We start from the raw sequence: 23,347 nt of genomic DNA on the forward strand, positions 1-23,347 counted from the left end.
TCTCATCAGATGACAAAGAGGGGCCTTAGAACCAAGATTCTTAGCATGATTAGGTGACACTGAGCTTTGTTAAGGGTGTTAGAAAATATCGAATGCCTGAGCCAGTCAGGGTGCAAGAGTGAGGGTGTTGGGCACGTCCAGTCACAACATGGCCTTGTGACAGCTATTCTCTGGAGCTACAATAGCTCATGGTGAGAATGATGGCTTGAAGATTTGAGTTACCAACAACAATGGATTTGTAGAACATAAACATGCTCCTCTAGGATTTCCATAAATTTCTTGGAGACCTGAACTCAATGGAAAGGTGTAAGATAGAGGTCTCCAGGCTGTGGAAAATTCCATTGCCTCAAGCAGCTTGCTTGGCACACCCTGTAGCTTTACATAAAAATCCTGGTTTCTTTGCTTGACATTAAAATCCAGGTTCCCCTCTCCTTAACTGCTATCCAAAATTAGAGGAAATTTGCACAAAATAGTTTAGGCCCCATGCTGACATTCAGGATAACCTTTTAGACCTCATACATAGTAACTTCTCTGCCTGCGGGTAGAGTTTAACGCCATTTTCTGAACACGCAATACATGAAGATGTATGTAAACCCATTGTACCTGCGTAGTGTGATTAACAAAGTTGCTAATGTAACTTGTATGAACTTCCTACTTGTAAACCCCTTAAGAGTAACCTTCCGCCTTGCCCTTGCTGAACAGTCTTGGCAGCAGTGCCCTGTTTCCTTTCCCTGTGCAATGTAATAAAGGTGCCTTTCCATTCCCACCTTCACCTCTCTTTTACTGGCTGAGATAAGCCTTGCCAAGCAGGACCTGGGGTTTCCAACTAGCAACAGATATATCCCGCAAATTTTTTTTTGCCTGGAGTCTTATTGGTTTGCATTTTTAATGGGGACTATTTAATAGTATGGCTAATGTGAACCTCAATCCACAAACTCAAGACTGCAAGAATTCCTTTCCCTTATTTCCTATAAATTATCTTAATAATGACTTTGATCCCCTAAATTCAGCTTCAGTCATTCTTGAGTTTTTTTCCCCTAGGCTCATGCTAAGATTCTTTTAAAAATTTACTTTTTATTGTGGTAAATATATATGAAACAAGACAGTTGCCATTTCAACATTCTTCACATGTACAATTCAGTGACATTAATTATATGTATCATATTGTTCAACCTTCACTATTATCCATTTCCAAATTTTTCCATCACCCTTAATAGAAGCTCAGTGTCCCCTAATCATACTAATATTCTTGCCTCTGAGATCCCTCTCTATCATCCGATGATGCAGAATCACTCATCTTCGCAATCAGCGTGATCACATCCATACCACACATGGGTGTGGGATTCCTGGGAGGGCCTGAAATCCTGAGCATTGTAATTCAACGTCTCTGGTGTCCCATGTGGCCGGTCCTTCTGAGGTCCTGCTACATCCCTGAAGAAATGTCAGGGAGCAGGGATAGGTTCCTGCTGCTAGTGGGATTTACATACTTCTCTTTTGCTCTCTGGGAAAGAGGGAGTCCCACCCTGTCTCCTCCTGTTCCTCTTTCTCAACACTTTTTCTTATCAATAGTCTTAGGCTTTGGAAACTATATCCTGGAAAAGGAAGTATCTCATGGTCAGCTTTCAGCTCTCCCACTAAGCTCCTGGGTCCTAGGTCAGGGAACACAGGTTGAGCTATCTTTTCAGTGTAGAGACAGAAATGGATAAATACATGGATAAAAATACATTAATAATCTGAAAAGCTGTTCTGTAACAGGATAATCAAAGACATATGAGATTATTTTTTTTAGCCAAAGGCTAGTGAAATCTGGGGACCACCGGGTAACATGTATTTTTCTTATGATGCCAAGTTGACAATGAATCTGTGTAAAAGGGTTAGTACCCTGATCACAGGGAGACAATTGGAGTAAGAATATCATACTAAAGCCTAGTTTTGAAGCTTACTAGTTATATGATTTCGAGCAATTTATTTCATTGCTTTAGGCCAAAACCAAACTCATTACTGTTGAGTTGGTTTCTACTCCGAGTGACCTTATAAGACAGAGTAGAACTGTCCTGTGGGGTTTCCAAGGCTGTAAATCTTTATGGAAGCAGACTGTCAGATCTTTCTTCTTTGGAGCGGTTGGTGGGTTCGAACCACTGACCTTTTGGTTAGCAGTCGAATGCTTAACCACTGCACGACCAAGGCTCTTTTGCTCTAAACCAAGGGTCAACAAACATTTTCTGTAAAGGGACAAATAGTAAATATTTTAGATTTGCCAACCATACAGTTCCTGCCACAACTTCTCAACTCTGTTACTGTAGCAAGAAAATAGCAAATAGACAATACAGAAACAAGTGAAGACTGCTAGATTCCAGTAAAACTTTATTTTTGGTGAAATTCTGATTTCATATAATTTTCATGTCACAAATAATATTCTTCCCTTTTTTTGTTGTTCAATCTTTAAAGCATATAAAAACTATTCTACGTTTGCAGGCCGAACAAAAACAGACGACAGGCCAGATTTGGCTTTTGGTCTGTATTTGCTGATCCTTGCCCTAGAGTCTAAGAGTCTAGCTCTAAAGTCTAGCTCAGTACTCCCATCTGTAAATGGGAAAGCTATAGCTCACAGGGTTGTTAGAATAAACTGAGGCATAATTGTTGACTTTGCTTTTTTAAATTTTAGGCATTATTGTTAAGTGCACAAAATGTACAAAAAACCAAACGAAACCTGTTGCTATCGAGTGGATTCTAATGCATAGCGGCCCTATAGGACAGAGTAGAACTGCCCCATAGGATTTCCAGGGAGCAGCAGGTGTATTCAAACTGCTGACCTTTCGGTTAGCAGCCATAGCTCGCTGTAGCTCTTAACCACTGCACCATCAGGTCTCCAAAACCTGTTGCCATTCAGTCGATTCCGACTCATAGTGACCCTAATGTACAAAGTGTACTAATAATTCACTAATGCTTACATTTTAATCTAAATATAAGATAAAGCAGCTTTAGCCAAATTCAACAATCTTTGCAGATGTCACTTAATTGACTGTCTTTGGTTATCCAGCCATGCAAAATAGAATTGATGCCACTGACCTCAAACAGGGAGCTTTGAAGATTAAGTAAGGAGAATGTCTCTGTGTTAGATTCCTTCCTTTACAAAATGTCATTCCTGATAGTGAAATTTTACCTGTGCTTTCTGTCAGAATTCCTCTCCACATGGCACACACATTAAAAAAAGAAAGATTTAGAGATGGCCTTCAACAAATGATGAAGACTCAGTGGGATCACAGGTAGTTACTTTCTTTAGGTCTTCTGTAGTGCTTTCTCTGTCATGCGTATGGAAATATGCATTAACAATGAATGTGAGAAGATGTAATATACTTATTTTCAGTGTATATCAATAGCTCAAGAAAATGAAATTTATGGGTGATAACCACAACCTATCAAATTTGTTCTGGTATACATACATGGGCAGTCCCTGGGTGATGCAAACTGTTAACACACAGGGCTGCTCACTGGAAGGTCGGTGATTTGAGTCCGTTCAGACAACGGTGACTTCAAAGAAAGCCCTGGTGATCTACTTCCAAAAAATTAGTCATTGAAAACCCTATGGAGGAGGTGGAGCCAATGTAGTGGAATAGTCAGATGCTTCATGTTGTCCTTCTTAGAACAAAGGCCAAAAAAAAGAGAAACCAAAAAACAAGTGAATCAAATATAAATGACAATCTATGAACCCTAAGCACAAAGCTGAAGAATCAGACTGGGAAACGGGTAAAAGGAGAGACAATTCAAAAACAGTGGAAAGGGGGAATTATGGATCACTGGATCATTGGCATCTGTCTTAGGCATCTAGTGCTGCTATAACAGAAATACCACAAGTGGATCACTTTAACAAAGAGAATTTTATTCTTTCACAGCCTAGTAGGCTACAGGTCCAAATTCAGGGTGCCAGCTCCAGGGGAAGCCTTTCTTTCTCTGTCAGCTCTAGAGGAAGTTCCTCGTCATCAGTCTTCCCTTGGTTTAGGAGCATCTCAGCACAGGAACCTCAGGTCCAAAGGATGTGCTCTGCTCCCAGCATTGCTTTCTTGATGGTATGAGGTCCCCATGTCTCTCTGCTTATTTCTCTCTTTTATATCTCAAAAGAGATTGGCTTAAGACACTACCTAATCTTGTAGACCTCATCAACATAACTGCCACTAATACACATTATTACATCATAACGATAGGATTTACAACACATAGGGAAATCACATCAGAAGATAAAATGGTAGATAATTGTACAATCATACAATCATACAAGGGAATCATGGCCTAGTCAAGTTGACAGATATTTTTGGGGAACACAATTCAATCCATGACAACATCCTGCTAGCTGTATGTGCACAATACAGGTAATAAAAGTGTTGGTACCCCAGGACAACACAACCATAATAAATATATATGCAGCCAATGACAGGCTCCAAAATAAGAAAAAAAAAACTCTAACAACACTGAAAAGAGAAATAGCTCCACAACAACAGTAGGAGATGTCAACACACCACTTTAAGTGAAGGACAGAATGTCTAGAAAGAAACTCAGTAAAGATACCCAAGATCTAATGCCACAATCAACCAATTTGACCTAATAGATATATACAGAACACTCCACCCAACAGCAGCAAAGTATACATTCTTTTCCAATGCACATGGAACATTCTCCAGAATAGACTACATTTTAGGCCACAAAGGAAGCCTTAACAAAACCCAACATATCGAAAAAGTACAAAGCATTTTCCTGATCACAACTATAAATGTAGAAATCAATAACAGAAACAGCAAGGAAAAAAAAAATCAAATACATGGAAACTGAACAACACCTTGCTCAAAAACTACGGATGAAAAAAAAATCATAGAATAAAATGAGAATGAAAGCACATGTTACCAAAACTTCTGGGACACAGCAAAAGCAGTGCTTAGAGGTCAATAAATAGCAGTAAACACACACATCAAAAAAGAAGAAAGGGCCAAAATCAAAACATTAGCCCTACAGCTCAAACAAAAAGAAAGCAGCAAAAGCAGCCCTCATGCACCAGAAGAAAAGAAATAATAAAGATCAGAGCAGAAATAAATGAAATAGAAAACAAGAAACAATAGAAAAAATCAACAAGACCAAAAGTTGGTTCTTTGAAAATATCAGCAAAATTGACAAATCGCTGGCCAAACTGACAAAAGAAAAAGAGGAGTGGAAGCAAATAAGCCAGATAAGAAATGAGATGGGTGATATCACAACAGACCCAACTGAAATTAAAAAAAAAAAGAACCATAACAGAATACTACAAAAACTGTATTCCAACAAATTTGAAGACCTAGAGGAAATGAACAAATTTCTAGAAACACACTACCTATGTAAACTAACACAAACTGAGGTAGAAAAACTAAACAGACCCAAAACAAAAGAAGAGATTGAAGAGGTAATTAAAAAACACCCAATAAAAAAAAGCTCTGGTCTGGATGGTTTCACTAGAGAATTCTACCAAACTTTCACAGAAGAGCTCACACCAATACTACTCAAGCTATTTCAGGGCATAGAAAAGGAAATTCATTCTATGAAGCCAGCATAACCCTGATACCAAATCCAAGCAAAGGCACCACAAAAAAAGAAAACTACAGATCAATATCCCTCAAGAACATAGATGCAAAAATCCTCAACAAAATTCTAGCCAACAGAATATAACATCATAGCAAAAAAATGTATCATGACCAAGTGGGATTCTAACAGGTATGCAGGAATACTTCAACATTAGAAAATCAATCAACATAATCCACTACATAAATAAAACAAAAAGAATCACATGATCATACCAATTGACACAAAAAGGGCACTTGACAAAGTCCAACACCCATTACTTTTAAAAATTCTCAGCAAAATAGAAATAGAAGAGAAATTCCTCAACATAATAGAAAGCATTTTTACAAAATCAGAAGCCAACATCATTCTAAAGAGAAAAAGACTGAAAGCGTTCCCCTTGAGAACGGGAACCAGACAAGGATGCCTTTTATCACCATTCTTATTCAACATCATGCTGGAAATTCTAGCTAGAACAATAAGGCAAAAATAAATAAATAAGGTACGTCTGAATTGGTAAGGAAGAGGTAAAGCTATTCCTATTCACAGATGATGTGATCTTATACTCAGAAAACTCCAAAGAATTCACAAGAAAGCTCCTGGAACTAATAGCAGACTTCGACAAAGTGAAAGAATACAGAATTAACATGCAAAAATCAGTTGGATTCCTCTACACCAGCAAAAAGAACTTCAAAAAGGGAATCTCCAAATCAATACCATTTACCATAGCCCCTGTCATGATTGGATTCTGTCCTCCCAATATGTGTGTCAACTTGGCTAGGCCATAATTCCCAGTATTGATTGATTCTCCATCATTTTGTCATCTGATGTGATTTTCCTATGTGTTGTAAATCCTACCTCTTTGAAATTAAAGAAGCAGGATTAGAAGCCGTTATGTTAATGAGGAAGGAATCAACCTACAAGATTAGGTTGTATCTTGAGTCAATCTCTTTTGAGATATAAAAGAGAGCAGCAAGCAGAGAGAATGCCACCAAGAACGAAGACCCAGGAAGGAAGTGCATCCTTTGGACCTGGAGTCTCTGTGTTCTCTGTGCTGAGAGGCTACTAGAGCAGGGTAAGATTGGTGAAAGGACCTTCCCCCAGAACCAACAGAGAGAGAAAGCCTTCCCCTAGAGCTGGCATCCTGAATTTGACCTTCTAGCCTCATAGACTGTGAGAGAATTAATTTTTCTGTGTTAAAGCCATCCACTTGTGGTATTTCTGTTATAGCAGCTCTAGATAACTAAGACAGCCCCCAGGAAGGTAAAGCACTTAGGAATTAATCTAACCTAGGACATAAAAGACCTGTACAAAGAAAACTACAAAACACTACTGCAATAAACCAAAAGAGGCCTATGTAAGTAGAAAAGTATACCATACTCATGTATAGGAAGGCTCAACATTGTGAAAATGTCAATACTACCCAAAGCAATCTACAGATACAGTGCAATCCTGATCCAAATCCCAACAGTACTCTTTAATAAGATGGAAAGACAAATCACCAACTTTACCTAGAAAGGGAAGAGGCCTTGGATAAGTAAAGCATTCCTGAAGAAGAAGAACAAAGTGAGAGGCCTCACACTAGCTGACCTTAACCTGTTATACAGCCACAGTAGTCAAAACAGCATGGTACTTATACAACAACAGACACATACACCAATGGAACAGAATTGAGAACCCAGAGTTAAATCCACCCATCTATGGGCAGTTGATATTTGACAAAGGAACACAGTCCATTAAACGGAAGAAAGACAGTCTCTTTAACAAATGGTGCTGGCAAAACTGAATGTCTATCTGTAAAAAAATGAAGCAACATCCATCTCTCACACCATACAAAAAAACTAACTCAAAATGGATGGAAGACCTAAATATAAAATCTAAAATGATAAAGATCATAGAAGAAAAGATAGGGACAACGCTGGGGGCCCTAATTCATGGCATAAATCAAATCCATAACTAACAGTGCACAAACACCGGAAGAGAAACTAGATGACTGGAAGCTCCTAAAAATTAAACACTTATGCTCATCAAAAGACTTCACCAAAAGAATAAAAAGAGAACATACAGACTGGGGAAGAAATTGTGGCTATGACATATCTGACAAGTGTCTAATCTCTAAAATCTACAAGTTACTTCAAACTTCAATGACAAAAAGACAAAAAATCCAATCAAAAAGTGGGCAAAGTATATGAACAGATACTTCATCAAAGAAGACATTCAGGCAGCTAACAGATGCATGAGGAAATACTTGTGATCATTAGTCATTAGAGAAATACAAATAAAAAATACAAAGATATTATCTCACCCCAACAAAACTGGCACTAATCCAAAAAACACAAAATAAGAAATGTTGGAGAGGTGGTGTAGATATTGGAATTCCTATGCACTGTTGATGGAAATGTAAAATGGTACAACTACTCTGGAAAACAATATGGTATTTCCTTAAAAAGCTAGAAATAGAAATACCATATGATCCAGCAATCCCACTCCTAGTAATACACCCTAGAGAAATAAGAGCCGTCACACGAATAGACATATGCACACTCATGTTCATTGCAGCACTATTCACAATAGCAAAAAGATGGAAGCAATCTAAGTGCCCAACAACAGATGAACGGATAAACAAATTATGGTACATACACACAATGGAATACTATACAATAATAAAGAACAATGGTGAATCTGTGAAACATCTCACAACATGGATGAATCGGGAGGGCATTATGCTGAGTAAAATAAGTCAATCACAAAAGGACAAATATTGTATGAGACCACTATTATAAGAACTCAAGAAAAGGTTTACAGACAGAAAAAAAACATTTTTTGATGGTTACGAGAGTAGGGAGGGATGATGAGGGAAAATCACTAAATAGATAGTAGACAAGCATAATTTTGGTGAAGGAAAAGACAACACACAATATAGAGGAAGTCAGCATAACTTGACCAAAGCAAAAGCATAGGTGTTTCCTAGACACATCCAAACACCTTGAGGGACCGAGTTGCTGGGGCTGGGGGCAGGGGACTATAGTCTTAGGGACTGTTGTCTCAGGGGACATCTAGGTCAATTGGCATCACATAGCTCGTAAAGAAAATGTTCTATATCCCACTTTGGTAAGTAGCATCTGCGGTCTTAAAAGCTTTCAAGTGACCATCTGAGATACATCCATTAGTCCCATCCGGTCTGGAGCAAAGGATAACGAAGAAAACCAAAGACACCAGGAAAATATTAGCTCAAAGGACTCAAGGACCACATGAACCAGATCCTCCACCAGCCTGAGCCCAGAAGAACTAGATGGTGCCCATCTACCACCATTGACTACTCTTACAGAGTAGTCCTGGACAAAATGGGAGAAAAATGTAGAATACAAATTCATAAAAAAAGACCACACCTACTGGTATGACAGAGGTTGGAGAAACCCCTAAAAGTATGGCCCCTGGACACTCTGTTAACTCAGAACTGAAACTACTCCCGATGCCTACATTTCAAGACAAAGATTAGATAGGCCTATAAAACAAACGATAACGCGCGGGTGGAATGTGCTGCTTAGTTCAATCAAATATACAAGACCAAATAGATAACTCCCTCCCAAAAACAAGATGAAAAGGCAGGAAAGGACAAGATCCGGATGTCTGGACACAGGGAACCCGGGGGGGAAAGGGGCAGTACGCTCTCATATTGTGGGGATTGCAAGCATTATTACAAAACAATATGTGTATAAATTTTTGAATGAGAAATTAACTTGAGCTGTAAACTTTCACCTAAAGCAGAATTTAAAAAGAAGAGAAAAGAAAGAAAACCCTATGGAGCCTATGGAGCACAGTTCTACTTGCCATGAATCAGAGTCTAGTCAGGATAAGAGCACCGTAATATGAATACAGGTGAGTCAGGCATCAGCCTGGAGGCTTCCCCTGATTCATGTAGCTTGCAGGGGCTGATGAATCTGAAGATTAGCAAGCAGTAAGGCAAGCTGCTGGCTCAAGTGCCAAGAACTGGAGGTCAGATGCAGATGATGAGCCAGATGCAGGATGTTATTAGGAGGCACCAGTCCCTGGAGAAGGATATAGTGCTTGGTAAAATAGAAGGTCAATGAAAGTGAGGAAGACCCTCAACGAGATGGATTGACACTGCGGCTGCAACAATGGGCTCAAACATAGCAATGATTGTGAGGATGGTGCAGGACCGTGCAGTGTTCCCTTCTGTTGTACACGGCCTCACTGTGAGTTGGAATCGACTGGACAGCACCTAACAGCAAGAATTCCAAGTAGGGGTTACAAACCCACTTACTTACAAGGGCCCAGCAGGTAAGATAAATATATCAAGTAGCCAGATATAATAGGAAATGGTAGGGCCCTGGGCAAATTGTCCCTTAACCCCTTCTCCCCCACTCCTTCATAAAAGCATTCGCTTTAAAACAAAGTAAAACACGATAAACAAAAACAAAGACACTGTTCGGGCCAAACCAAGAAGTGGGTTAGCTGTTTTTTGTCCCCTGTTGTAGAATAAGCTTGAGAAAGAACATATCTATGAAAAATTGTTTCCTATAAATGGGGATGGAGACGGACTTGAGAAAAAAAGTATTGATGATGAATCTCTCTGTTGCGTAACTGCACCTAGGTGGCCTGTGTTATATAACGCATACTGGACTGGGGCCACAGGCTGTGGTTCTGGTCCTGGCACCGATATTTCCTAGCTGTAAGCTTATCGAAACTAAGGTCTACTTCATGATATTAAATATGATAATATATTTGAAAAAAGTTTTAAATAACTGTGCATTACTATGTAAATATCAGGTATAATCATATAAGCCCATGGCTGGTAAGTGCAGGTCCCTAACAATACAATCAGGTGTCGGCTGTAGCTGTTTGTAGTTCTTTCACCATCACGATAATAACTTCATTCAAACAGGAGCTAGGCAGTGAGGTACACCTTTTTATTACAAGGCCAAGGATTATATAATCACCTTTTTCTTTTAACTGAAACTCAGAGTTAACATTGCTTCCATCCCATATGACAAAGAGTTGGTGCTGAGCTAGTTCTTTCCCTCCCATCCTGCTGCCCTCCATTGCCTATGATATTATCATTCCACGAAAAACATGACATCAGTTGGTAAGCTCTTGGTGAAACTTACTCGAGTCACTTAAGTTAGTGGATTCATGAGTTAGTTACTATCATGTGATTTTCCAAAAACTGAAAGATTGATTATTATTAGAATCAAGCACTAAGGGTCATTCTTTGTTAAACAAACAAACAAAACACAAATATAAACCCTATTAATGGAAATGATCAGAGAATTAAATGTCATTCTGCCATAGGTTTATATTACTGGGAATTTATTGAATATCTGACATTGGAAATGATTTCCCTGAGAAGCTGGGAATAAGAACAGTGTTTTGGTTTGTTTTACCTTAAGAGTCCTGCTTTCGTTAAGTGTGGGAATTCTCATGGTCAGTCCTATTTTGTGCTGTGAACTTTGTCCTAGTGTCCTATTTATGTACTTTTATTTTGAAAAGGTTATTTCTGACTTGAACTCGACTCTTCTCTATTAGCAAAATAACTCTCTTATATCTAGGAAATCTTAATAAAAGATTATATGTAATAGCAGAGAAAATTATAAAATATATTTAGTCTTTATAATTTATCTTTTTTGTTGCTTTAGCCTAATTTTTTTTTCAAATTATGAGACTCAGACTTTTTGAAGCTTAGATGTTTGATTTTCCAAGTCTTTGAAAAACATTTTCTTACATCTTTTATAAGTAGTTTTTTTTTTCCTGCAGCCCCTGTACTTGATAATTGCCAAATAAATGTTATTTTGACTTAGGCCTGCAACATTCATCAACAGTTCTCTATTTGTTGCATTAAAACAAAAATTCTTTACTTCAGCGTAATATGGAAGAAAATGGCCTGCATTTGCGATAAGCAGAGAGGTGTGTAAGAGATGATTAAAACTTGATTGGATTCATTCTTTTCCAGAAATGCATGTTGTTTAAGCAGAAAAAGATAGTTTCTTTGCCTTTGTTGAATTTCATTGAATCCTAAGGTACCCCCTTCACATTGCTCCAATGACCTGCCTTCTCCTAAATTCTTAGGCTAGTCAGTATTTATGATTTCACTTGCCATGAAGGCATTTGGAAACACATTGGCAAAACAATAAAATTAACTCGTTAAATCCAACATTGATTTAAATTGGTAAGGCATATCACATATTCAATTTAACTTTCAGAAAAAAGTTAGTGACTTGCCTAAAAGAGAATTAAAACTATGTATAGCTATGTATATATTTGTGTAAACTTTTTTTTTTTTTAGGATATTAGAGAAAATGTCTTGAGTTACCTGTTAAATATTTATTTAATTTCCTGAATTTCCAGTTATGTTTGAATTAGATGTGTTACCTGATGACTTGATAATTATTAAGAAATAGGGTCATCTGCATGTTAATTGCCTTGTGATATTTACATCAGATATTGTAAAGATCATTGAATTCCTTCAGCAACTTCTTCCTAAGAAAATGAGATTTTGGCTTACAGTGTGTACTATAGTCCGATTTGTCTAAACTAGGTGTTTAGCACAATTAGAAGTTTACTATTCGCTTCCCTGGAGAAATGGCACAAAATGAAAATAAACTTTGGGGGCACATAATGGCGTGAATGTTTAGCTGGGAGTGTGAATTTTTCCACTTAGAAATCCCACAGAGGCCAATAACACTCTCCTTTTTTCCTTCTCATAAGCCCTGGATATTTAAAAAATTCTTGGTACTAAAATGCCACTATCAGAGATTAGTCCATCTACCTTTGAGTCAAATTTCCTCCCCACTTCTGATTTGGAGGTAATGTAGACCCAAGTCAAGTTCTGATTCTTGTAAAGACAGTTTTGCAGTGTGATACGAATCTTGATGCTTTCTTCTGCAGTGGCTGGTCCTTGAATATTTAGAGGTGACAAGCTCAGTTAATCATGAATAGCAGCCCCAACTCTACTTGTTATTTTATCTCCACTCTAAGGCTACTTTCATGCTGAAGGCAGCCAGGGCATTAGCTAGGGGAAATTGATCTAGAAGTTAACATTCCCCTATTTGGATATGATGGGATTTTCTCTCTGTTTCTCTCCCCACCTATTCTCCATCTACCTCACCCTAGGCATTCCATGGGATTTAGACAATTTTTGGTGAAATAAAGAGATGGAGACTTGTTTCGCATACTAATACATCAAAATTGTGGCAAGGATAATTTGGAGATGGTATTATTTGAAACACTCAGTAAGAACTTGTCAACCCCCAGCTCCACCATGGTGCCAGGAGCAACGTTCAGAACTTCAAGCCTGGAGCTGGGACACCTTGCAGGGGCATACCAAAAAAGCAAACCCATTGCTGTCAAGTCAATTCCAACTCACATCAACCCTACAGAACAGAGTAGAACTGCCCCACAGGGTTTCCAAGGAGCAGCTGGTTGATTCAAACTGCCAACCTTTTGGTTAGCAGCTGAACTCTTAACCACCACGCTACCAGGGCTCCCTTGCAGGGGCAGGGAATAGAAAAGACCAAAGAGATCATGGGCCTGGGGAGGAGAGAAGAGGAAGGATCCAGAGAGGGAAAGGATTTCTGAAGTGGACGCTGTAAGGGGCTGAAGGAGACTTCATGGAAAAGGCAAATAACTGCCTTGAACCACTTTCTGGGCTAGATGTGTACTCATGATCAGCATGTAAGTTGGTTTCATTTCCGATAATGGACCACAACTGTGCATACATGCAGAAATCGCAGGTGAAACTCTGAGGTTGTATATAAATATGAGAAAGTTCTAGCTTTGACTACAGAAACTACAGTAAGGTCCATGTTTTCTTTCTAGTGAAGCTCTGGATTCAATATCACAAAGCTATCATGTGTGAGTCCAAAATTACTTCCTTTTCTTTTCTAAATCAGGCTTTGGAAACTCCATTTTGTACATGGTGAGGATCCATAATCAGACTATGCGCTAGTTAAATTCTGCAAAGGATACCTCCCCTTGGTTTGTAAGAAGTAATTCTCTTTCTGGGCTTGGCCATTATCCTGGGAGCAAAAGTTTGACAGCTCTGGGTTGAAGCCATCCCTAAACCAATGTCATCTCAAATCATAGTTCCTGGAATATGTTCATCAGGAATACCACATGTGTTTGTTAAAATGCATATTCCTGAGCCCTACATCAGAGACCAGGGATATGCATTCTTCCTGATCACACATGCTCAGTAAATTTGAGAACATCTGCTAAAGCCGTAATCAAGTTTACCCCATGCTCATCCACTTTCTCTCTTCCATTTCCCATCTCTCACTATAATCACCATTACATTTAAATAGGCCAGTAACAGTCTCCTTTTTTTTCTCTTCATAAGCCATGGATACTTAAAAAATTATGAATTTTTTATGAACTCCTGTATGATGGAAGATGTGATTCTCATGTTTGCTATGATAGTCCTAATGCTTATTCTAGAAGAGTTTCACTGACTATTTGCTGAACAGGTTGAATTAAATCGAGAAGTAGAGATATAGTCAAACACAAAGAATTGTTGTTTGCCTAGATCGTGCTCTACCAGGGCAGCAAGAACTAAGTACCAACTGCTTCCTCAAAGTCTGTGCTTAGATACTCTGTGTGGGAAATAGTACATTTGAGGGAGGTGATAGGAGAGGAATATGATATTCCTTCTACTCCATTACTTACAGGATAGATTTTCCTTGCCCATCCTCCATTTTCTTCTACCATTATTTTGTGCTGTTCAAAGCTCCTTGATACAATCATAACAGAAGAATATATTTGCTTTGGTTTAGCCTTGCTGCTAAGGGAAACATCAATGCTATGTGTTTTCCCAGGGAGATGCTGTCCCAGGACACTTTTCCCAAAGGACCGCAGCTCTTGATTTTTTTTTCTTCAATTGCTTTGGTTTTATTTATTATTTGGTTTTATTTCATTCCCACCCTTGCTAAATGTTAATGAAATACATGACATAAAGAAATAAACCCCAGAGAACATAAAAGGACAGGCTTCATGGCTATGTTTTCTGTTGCCAATGATTCTCATCTTCAATGCGCTTCAATACTCTAATAGTCCCTAATATGAAGCTCGCCCTCCTGGACAGCAATTTGTTCACAATAGAGCTGCATACTAAAATGGGATCTGTACTACTCCTCTCCCCCTTTGCAGTGCGACAAACTTCTAGCAAGAGAATCTTTCATCATGTGTCTAACTTTGTGTTTCTCCATGCCCCACTGTTATCAGAAAGCCTAAAAACATAGTATTCTACATACGACAGCTGTGTGGGTTATGTGGCTACTGCTGTCTAAAGGGGAAATGTTCAGTGTTTGCGTCTGAACACTTTGTTTTGTTTCCTTCTAATATGAACAATACAGGATACATTCAAACCCATGAACTTGAACTTGAGTTTGGCTGGTGAGGAGACAACTTGGGTTCTGGACTTTACCTTGACGGCATATAATAAATCTTTATTGTTTTCTTACTGAGTCTTTACACACCCTCATCAGAGACCACAGAAGTCATGTTATCATTAAAGATAATTGGGGTTTCTTGTAACCCTTCTGGAGGGTCCTGGGCCTCTTGGCAAGGAAAGGTTCCCTGCTCAGCTTCCAGTTGCTGGATCTTCCTTTCCTTTTCCTCTAAAACTTCTTCCAGCTGGGAGATCTTCTCGGTCTGAAGGGAAACCTGAGCTGACAACTCCATAATCAGATTAATTTTTCTATCATCTTCTTCCACAGGTGGGAGACCTCCACAGGACTCTTCCGGTGAGTTGTCTTCTAAAGCAAACAAGAAAAAGAAGGCCTGAGCAATCTTAATGGGATTTTCCAGAGCTCAAAGGGAGGAAATATGAAATAAACTTGATTTCTCACATTCTTAAAAGAAAACACAGATGTTGCATCATCTGGTCAGATGTACTGAGAATGGAATCTGGGCCCAGTGAAGGGAAAGAGTCTGGGTGCTCATGAAAAAGAACCTGGAGGCTCTTGAGAGAAGGGAGATCAACCCTGGCCAACTCATGTAACCTTCAATTACCCATGGGAATAAGGAGAAATGGGCAGTCCTTGAAAATCTAATCTACAAACAGCCATCCCAAGTTTTATGCTACCTTTCCCTAAGAATCTTTCACAAAGCCTAAAATAAAGTAGAAATAGACTTCAATTTGAATTTTAACTCCAAAAAAAAAAAAAAAAGTTGCCATTGCCCCTTCTGGGGAAGGTGATAGTGAGAAAAGACCAGCTTTTTTTTTTTTTTTTTTTTTTTTAAACCCAAGGCAGCTTTAGAGTTGGCAGGGATGTAATTTGAAATGATTCAAGAAAACTCTACTAGCAAGATATCTCCCATGGAGATTCATTTCTTTCAGATCTGAGCTTTTCAACATTTCTAAAGAAAATCGCAGATACCTCCTGGACATAAAAGCTTATTCTTTATCAATTTCTATCAGCTGATCCCTCAGGTAAGAATAAAAGCCTGAGTAAGGAGCGGAAGAGAGGCTTCAACAAAGAGATAAAAGATTAGTGGTTGGCAGCAGGGAGTCCTTGAAAATAAATCTCACTAGCCCAGCAAAAAAATTTATCTTCTAAAAGCAAACTCCGTCTCTCACTAGCCTTTAGCAGCACCACCCTCCTTACCACTCTAATCCTGAAATTTTCACCACAAAAGTCACGTTTCCAAGCTATATAAAAGGCAGACTTCAGAAAAGAAAAGGTCAATGACTCGGATACCACTTTGGAAAGAACAGAGCCAATGGCGTATAAATAAACCAGACATACAGTCTGGACAATTGATTGCTATATCGAAGGTCCAGCATTTACTCATTTGCCAGTGAACATAAATCCCATAGCTGCATCTGGGATGCATAAATGTCAGTCCAGGGTACTATTATGTAACCAGTGCATCTAGATATCTGCTAGAGATGGGACAGCTTTGTAGTAGGAGTCCATGCAGGCACGACTTATTTGGAAGACTTAGTTTGAAACAAGGAATATGAAATATCTCATTAAGTTTTTTTTTTTTTTAATATATATTGCATGTTAAAATGATAATGTTTTGTTAAATAAAATATGTTAAAATATATTTTCACTTTAGGAAAATATGGCTACTAGAAAATTTAAAATGTCATGTGTGGCTTGCATTTGTGGCTGTCATTTCCTTTCTGAAGAGAGCTCTCACAATTCAAGTTGGGTTTATTTCTTTTGGAAACCCTGGTGGTGTAATGGTTAAGTGCTACAGCTGCTAATCAAAAGGTTGGCAGTTCGAGTCCAGCAGGTGCTCCTTGGAAACACTATGGGGTAGTTCTACTCTGCCCAATAGGGTCACAATGAGCTGGAATTGACTCAAAGGCATCAGGTTTGGGTTTTTTTATTTGGGGTGGTACAAACGGTTAAAGCACTTGGCTGCTAACTGAAAGGCTGAAGGTTCCAGTCCATCCTTGGGCACCTTAGAAGAAAGTCCTGGTGATCTATTGCTGAAAAATCAGCCTTAAAAACCCTATGGACAACAACAGTAATAATAACCAAACCAACGTGCATGGTCACCTGGGTAGATATGTGCTCACATATGTGTATAGTGATATGAAATAATATTGGAATCATTATTCTCTGTCCTTGAGCATAGAGAATGTGACCCAACTGGAGCTGGACTCACAAGGACTCACAAGGACACATCAGCTGGGCCCTGAGGTATAAACACAATAGCTAGGATAATCTTGGAAAATATATTTTAGGGAACCTTTCACATAAGCCAATCAACCAGAATACAAAAGACTTTCCACCCTTATCTTTTTGTGTTAGCATTCAGTGAAAAGAAAATTTGTTGGACCAATGAAGACCCTCTTTACTTGTCTTTGCTGAAACCTGTACATTGGTAACAGACAATTTAAAATGTAGGATCACAGTTTTTAGCCAATCTGTGAAAATGTGAAGTTTTCAATGGTTTTCCCATTTTGTAATGTTAATATATTCTGATGATTCTATAATGTTCCTTGGACTCTAGCAGCATGCTTGTCCATTTTCACAATTCTTTGGCCTTCGACAGACACTGAAACCCTACTCTACCGCGGCAGCTCCCCAACCCCTTCGTTCACCATCTTTGCAAACTGCGGCTTCCGACCACAATTTGTCCTGAGCCCCCAATCCTTGTAAACCACAGCTTCTAACCTCAGTTTGTCCTGAGCACTAGATTTTTGTGCATGTACAAAGCAAGATCTTGGCACATGCCCTGATCAAGAGAATCCTGTCCTTATCTCACCCCAGACCTGAGCATCACCATAAGGGAAGATATTCTCCAGCACACAGTTCCACCTGAATCCCTTTGGAAAGCGAGAAGTCCCACAACTTGAACTTCCTATGAAGAGTGACTCAGCATGACTCAGCATCCAGATCTCCAGATTTGGGCATGGGAGGGCTCTAGGGTTTCAGGCAACAATCCCTCCCCACCAGGGACTTTAGGACATAAAAGGTCTCTGATCACCTTGGGCAGGGATCCTATGGTCTTTCGGCCACTAGTCCCCACATTGCTCCTTGTCTGTGCAGACAATGAATTTGCCACTTTGTTTCCCTTGCAGCTGACGTCCATCTACTTCAATTGGCTAATACAATAGACAAGAACCTGAAGAATTCAGTTACAACATGGCTCTAGCAGCATACTTATCCGTTTTCCCACTTTTGTCTGTTCTGTAATATTTCCTTGGACTCGGGCAGACATGGCTCTGGCAGCATGCTTGTCTGCGTCCCACTTTTGCCTTTTTGAATATATGCCAAATAAAACTTTCTTTTTGCATTACTAAATTTTGTGATATTTTTCCCTACAACAATAGGAAGGTACGTGTGCTTATTATGGGTGTGCATGGATGGGTATATTTCTAGGCATGTTTGTGTGTTCTGCATATATATTCGTATACATAATAAAGCACATGGGGCACAGTTATGGATACTTCCCAGGCATAACCAAACACCTTGCAGGATTGGTTCACTGCGTTTGAAGGCTTAGGGCCGTAGTCTGTGGGACAACTCAGTCAATTGGTATAACATAATTCATAAAGACAATGTTCTTCGTCCTAGCTTGGTAAATAGTATCTGGAGTCTTAAAAGCTTGCAAGTGACCATCTAAGATTCTGAGACCAGCAAAGGGCTGTGCCTGCTATCTTCTGTGATACAGGAAATATAGGAAATAACTCTCTGGTTTAAAGCTATCTCCTTATTTAGGTATGCTTCCCATTTCTGGCCAAGTTGAAGAAAACAAGGGACTGGGTTTGCAGGACCAGGTGAAACTGGCAAGAACTAGATCTGGCCCACCTAAAATGCACAGAACCATCGATCCCCTTCTCTGGGTGACCCCGGAACACTTCTCCCACCTGACAGAACCAAACTTTAGCAGCCCAAGATTGGGGGAAGGCTTTCAGAAATGAGGGGTCCGAGCCTAAGATCCATTTGAGAGACCCCTCCTTTTTAGACTGAGCAAGTGCAGAAAGGTGAGACTGCCCTGGGAAGGCCTTTTCAGGCCAGACCAATCAGCAAGCTGGCCCTGCCTCGAGGTGTTCCTAAAGACCCCAGACCCAATTTACTTCACCCATATAAACCCCTCGGGCAGTTGTTCTGGGGGCCGTCTTGGTGACACAAGTCCCCGTGTGCTCCTTTGCTTGGCCAACCAAATAAAGCTGCTTCTTTCGTTTTCATCCATTTCCTGTCTCTATGGCCACTCTGAGCAGGCCTGGAACAGTCTGGTTATAATACAACTATTGGTCTGTTCTCATCTGTAGCAAAAGAGAAAGAAGGTAACCAAAGACTCAAAGAAGAAACCAGTTTACAGGACTAATAGCCCACAGAAACCACAGCCTCATCTATCCTGAGACCAGAAGATGGTGCCTGGCTACCACTACTGACCATTCTGACCAAGGATGCAATAGATGATACTGAATAGAATGGGAAAAAAAATGCAGAAGAGAATTCAAATTCCTAAAAAAGGTTAGATTTACTGGACTGGCAGAGAAGAGAGGAACGGCCGAGATGCCCTTTAAACTTGGAACTGAAGCCATTCCCAGAGGTCACCTTTACAATATCACCCTTGAGTACTGTGCTCCTTTAAATAATTATCTACAGGAGACCAAACAGCCACCATTTACCCTAAAGCAAAAACAAGAAGGTTGGGTGGGGGTGGGGGTAGGGGGGCCGTGGCAGAGAAGTTAGACTAATGGGAACAGCGAGCAAAATGGAAATAATAATGCTGACACACTGTGAAAAATGTAACCAACGACACTGAACAATATGTGTAGAAATTGCTAAATGACAACATAATTTTCTGTGTAAACTTTCTCCAAAAATACAATAAAATACTATTAAAAAAAAAGTAAAAAACCCTGTGGAGCACAATTCTACTCTGACACACATGGGGTCTTCACGAGCTGGAGAGGACAATAACTGGTGTTGCTTGTAAATGGTTGTAATTAACTTGAACAGATGTTATTTGAGAGGATTGTTGGTCCTCACCCATTAACACATAGATCACTTTCATGCTACCCCAGAAGATAGAGGCATGGAAAACTTGGGCTTAAGAGGATAGGTTACTATGAGTTGAAATGAGTTTCAACAGGAGAGGAAGGAAAAGACTGCGAAGTGGCCGCAGGGTGCAGTGGAAAGATGCCGAGGAAAGGAACAGCAAGTGAGATGGGGGACGCTGGCATCAGGGGCTCTCTCCCAAAGTGTGCCTGTCTATCATCTTCTTTCTCTTTGACCTCAGTTTTCTCTCCTTCCTAGAGAAGTTATTCTCTATCAATTTACACAATGAGGATTTATCGCAACTCTGAAAGGCATTTAGGAAGAACTGGTCAAAATGTTTTTGGTCTTTTTTTTTTATTAAATAATGCAATATAGAAGGAACACTTTATTCACCTTGTTCTAATGATAAAAGGACAAAAACACAGCAGGGCAGCATTACATAGGCAATCATAGTCTTTAGACCTATATTCTCTCTTTGTCTCTGGCTTTTCAGAAAAGAGTATGCAGGGAGAGGATAGACATAAAACCAGAGCAGGAGAATCAGGAAGAAGACAACTGGAAAAGCAGTAGAGAAGGAACATGTAGCTGAATTAGCAGCAATGGCAGGTCTTTGATTCTTGCTATATTGTTTTCATGTAATAAGTGAAAATGCTGATAAGGAGACAAGCTAAAGAGTAAGTACACCAATGAGGAAATTTCTCATACAAATGTTTTACTATTAAATGATCTATTTACACATATAACAAAAATTTTTTTGTTCTATAGCTAAACACATTACAAATAACAAAAGAATTTTAGCTCCTCAACAAGGTGGTGGATTCCAAGAATTGCATATCCTATTTGGATTGGAAACAGCCCAAAGCTGCCCCAGTGAGCTTTCCTGACTCCTCCACTAACCACCACGTGCCCTGGTCTGCACTACTGTTCCCTTGCCCGAGAGCTCTCATCTGTGACAAGAGAGTGTGAATCCCTAATGTCCTACAGTCCTGCATGCCCCAGAGTGCAAACACCCATCTCTGGGCTTTCTCTGGCAGCTCAGAGAGTCTTGCCAAGACCATGGCTGCCCAACGTGCAAAGACTCTACCATCTAATCAGGCCATCCCAGGTTAATTCCATGCTTTGAGGCTTTAGGAGACACAGCTCTGTGCTTGGGTCAGTTGAAAGGGACAACAAGAAAGGCTTTTCTGTTTGTGAGAAAGGAGGTAAACCTGGTTAGCCACAGTCAGGGTATGAACGCATCACATTTGTTACTATCATGAGGTGTTTTTACAAGCACATGTGATTTTCCCTTTTTTCTACTCCACTTAAAGTAGGTGTGAAGCAGGAGTGAACAGGAAGGTTTAGAGCTATGGCAGAAGGAACAGGAGAGGGGTGGTGATCGTTGGGGAGGTATACAAAGAGAAGAGACAACATGAGCATTCTGCCTGCAACTGGGCCAGGCTCCCTTCACTTTGACCTTGAAAGACCAAAGGCCCAGGAGAAATGGTGACATTTCCCCTTGGCCATTTCCAGCTTTTTTATTCTTCCTACCTTCAGAAACTTCATGCTCTTAGCAAAGTGTCATGTGAGAGTTATGTCAAAAATGACTAATATTAACTATGTTCTAATAGCACAGGAAACCCTGGTGGTTTGTTGTTAAGAGCTATGGCTGCTAACCAAAAGGTCGGCAGTGCAAATCCACCAGGTACTCCTTGGAAATCCTATGGAGCAGTTCTACCCTCTTCTATAGGGTCACTATGAATCAGAATCGACTTGAAAGCAACTTTTTATTTTTTTTAATAATAGCAGAAGTAATTGTAGTTTAAAGAACAGCTCAGAGACTTAGAATTGGAATGAATCTTGGCAGCTATCTGGTCTACCTGCCATCAAGTACAGGAATTATTTCTGCCACATCCCTAACAGATTTTCCAGGCAAACGGTCCTCAGACACTGGTGTCCCTCAAGCTTTTCATAAGGCAGCTGCCAAATTATAATCAATGAGTAAAACTTACATATTGCCATACTATAGCTACACAGTGTTATAGAGCTATCTGATGATGATAAACTGTGATGGACACTCTGGGTGGGCAGGCTGAGGAGCATAGCTAATCAGAGAAAGAATGGTATAATATTAGGCCACAAGACCTAGAACATGTGTGGATGCTCCCTCACGAGTTCAGGAACTTAATAATTTTATGTTAATAGTGATACAGCACTGGAGAGTGACCCAGTGAATGGCAAGAAGGGTTTTGTTTTTTAGATTTTTAAAATATTATTCTCTAAAAAGGGGTGTTCTCCTTTAAACCTCTTCACTGGTGCCACAGCCCAAAAGGGTACATTGAACAGAAATATGTTTAGAACCACTGATCTGGGTTCTGATTCAAATGCTTCCAACAACAAAGAGCACGAGTTTCCAGTCAGGTCTCAAGTGTCTTAGTTATCTAGTGCTGCTATAACAGAAATACCACAAGTGGATGGGTTTAACAAAAGGAAGTTTTTTCTCTCACAGTCTAGTAGGCTAGACATGCAAATTTAGGGCACCAGCACTAGTGGATGACTTTCTCTGTTGGCTCCGGAGGAAGATCCTTACCATCAATCTTCCCTTGGTCTAGGAGCTTTTCTGCAGAGGAAACTCAGGTCCAAAGGACGCACTCTGCTCCCTGCACTGCTTTTTTGGTGGTATGAGATCCCCCTGTCTCTCTGCTCACTTCTCTCTTTTATATGTCAAAAGAGATTGACTTTAGACAAAATCTAATCGTGTAGATTGAGTCCTGCCTTATTAACATAATTGCCACTAATCCCATCTCATTAACATCATAGAGATAGGATTTACAATGCACAGGAAAATCACATCAGATGACAAAATGGTGGACAATCACACAATACTGGGAATCATGACCTAGCCAAATTGACAGATAATTTGGGGGCACACAATTCAATCCATGACATCACATATCCTCTAGGGTTGTCTTTTTATTCACGCATTCATCCAGTATTTAGCTACTGGGACCGTGCACAGAGAAGGAGTATGATACGATCTCAGCTCCACGATGGGGTAGGGGAGAGAGGCAGCACTGAATTAGGCCCTAGAGGACATTCAGGATTTAACCTAAACAAACACCTCTGCTGGGTACTCACTTGTAAATGTTTACTTTTCTCTCTGCCTTTTTTCAAGCTAATGACCAAGTCTGCCAAGTATGTACTCAATAATAAAGACTCTCACTGGTGAAATGATTAAATACCTCATTTCATCATAGCCACACAAGATTACTGTTTGGTCTAAAAGACTATGTTATCTTCCT

At 39.6% G+C, this 23,347-nt stretch overlaps 1 protein-coding gene across 1 annotated transcript in view; it reads right to left on the minus strand.

The window, feature by feature from the left end:
- Positions 1-9,688: 9,688 nt before the first annotated feature.
- CCDC192 (coiled-coil domain containing 192) overlaps positions 9,689-23,347 on the minus strand; it is a 206,817-nt gene continuing 193,158 nt past the window's right edge. The window contains exon 6 of the mRNA XM_064279700.1: positions 9,689-15,350. Coding sequence (XP_064135770.1) covers positions 15,064-15,350 — 287 coding nt within the window. The 3' untranslated portion in view covers positions 9,689-15,063. The remainder of the gene's footprint in view (positions 15,351-23,347) is intronic.

The sequence above is a fragment of the Loxodonta africana genome, chromosome 2 (assembly GCF_030014295.1).
Source record: "Loxodonta africana isolate mLoxAfr1 chromosome 2, mLoxAfr1.hap2, whole genome shotgun sequence".
Taxonomy (NCBI): domain Eukaryota; kingdom Metazoa; phylum Chordata; class Mammalia; order Proboscidea; family Elephantidae; genus Loxodonta; species Loxodonta africana.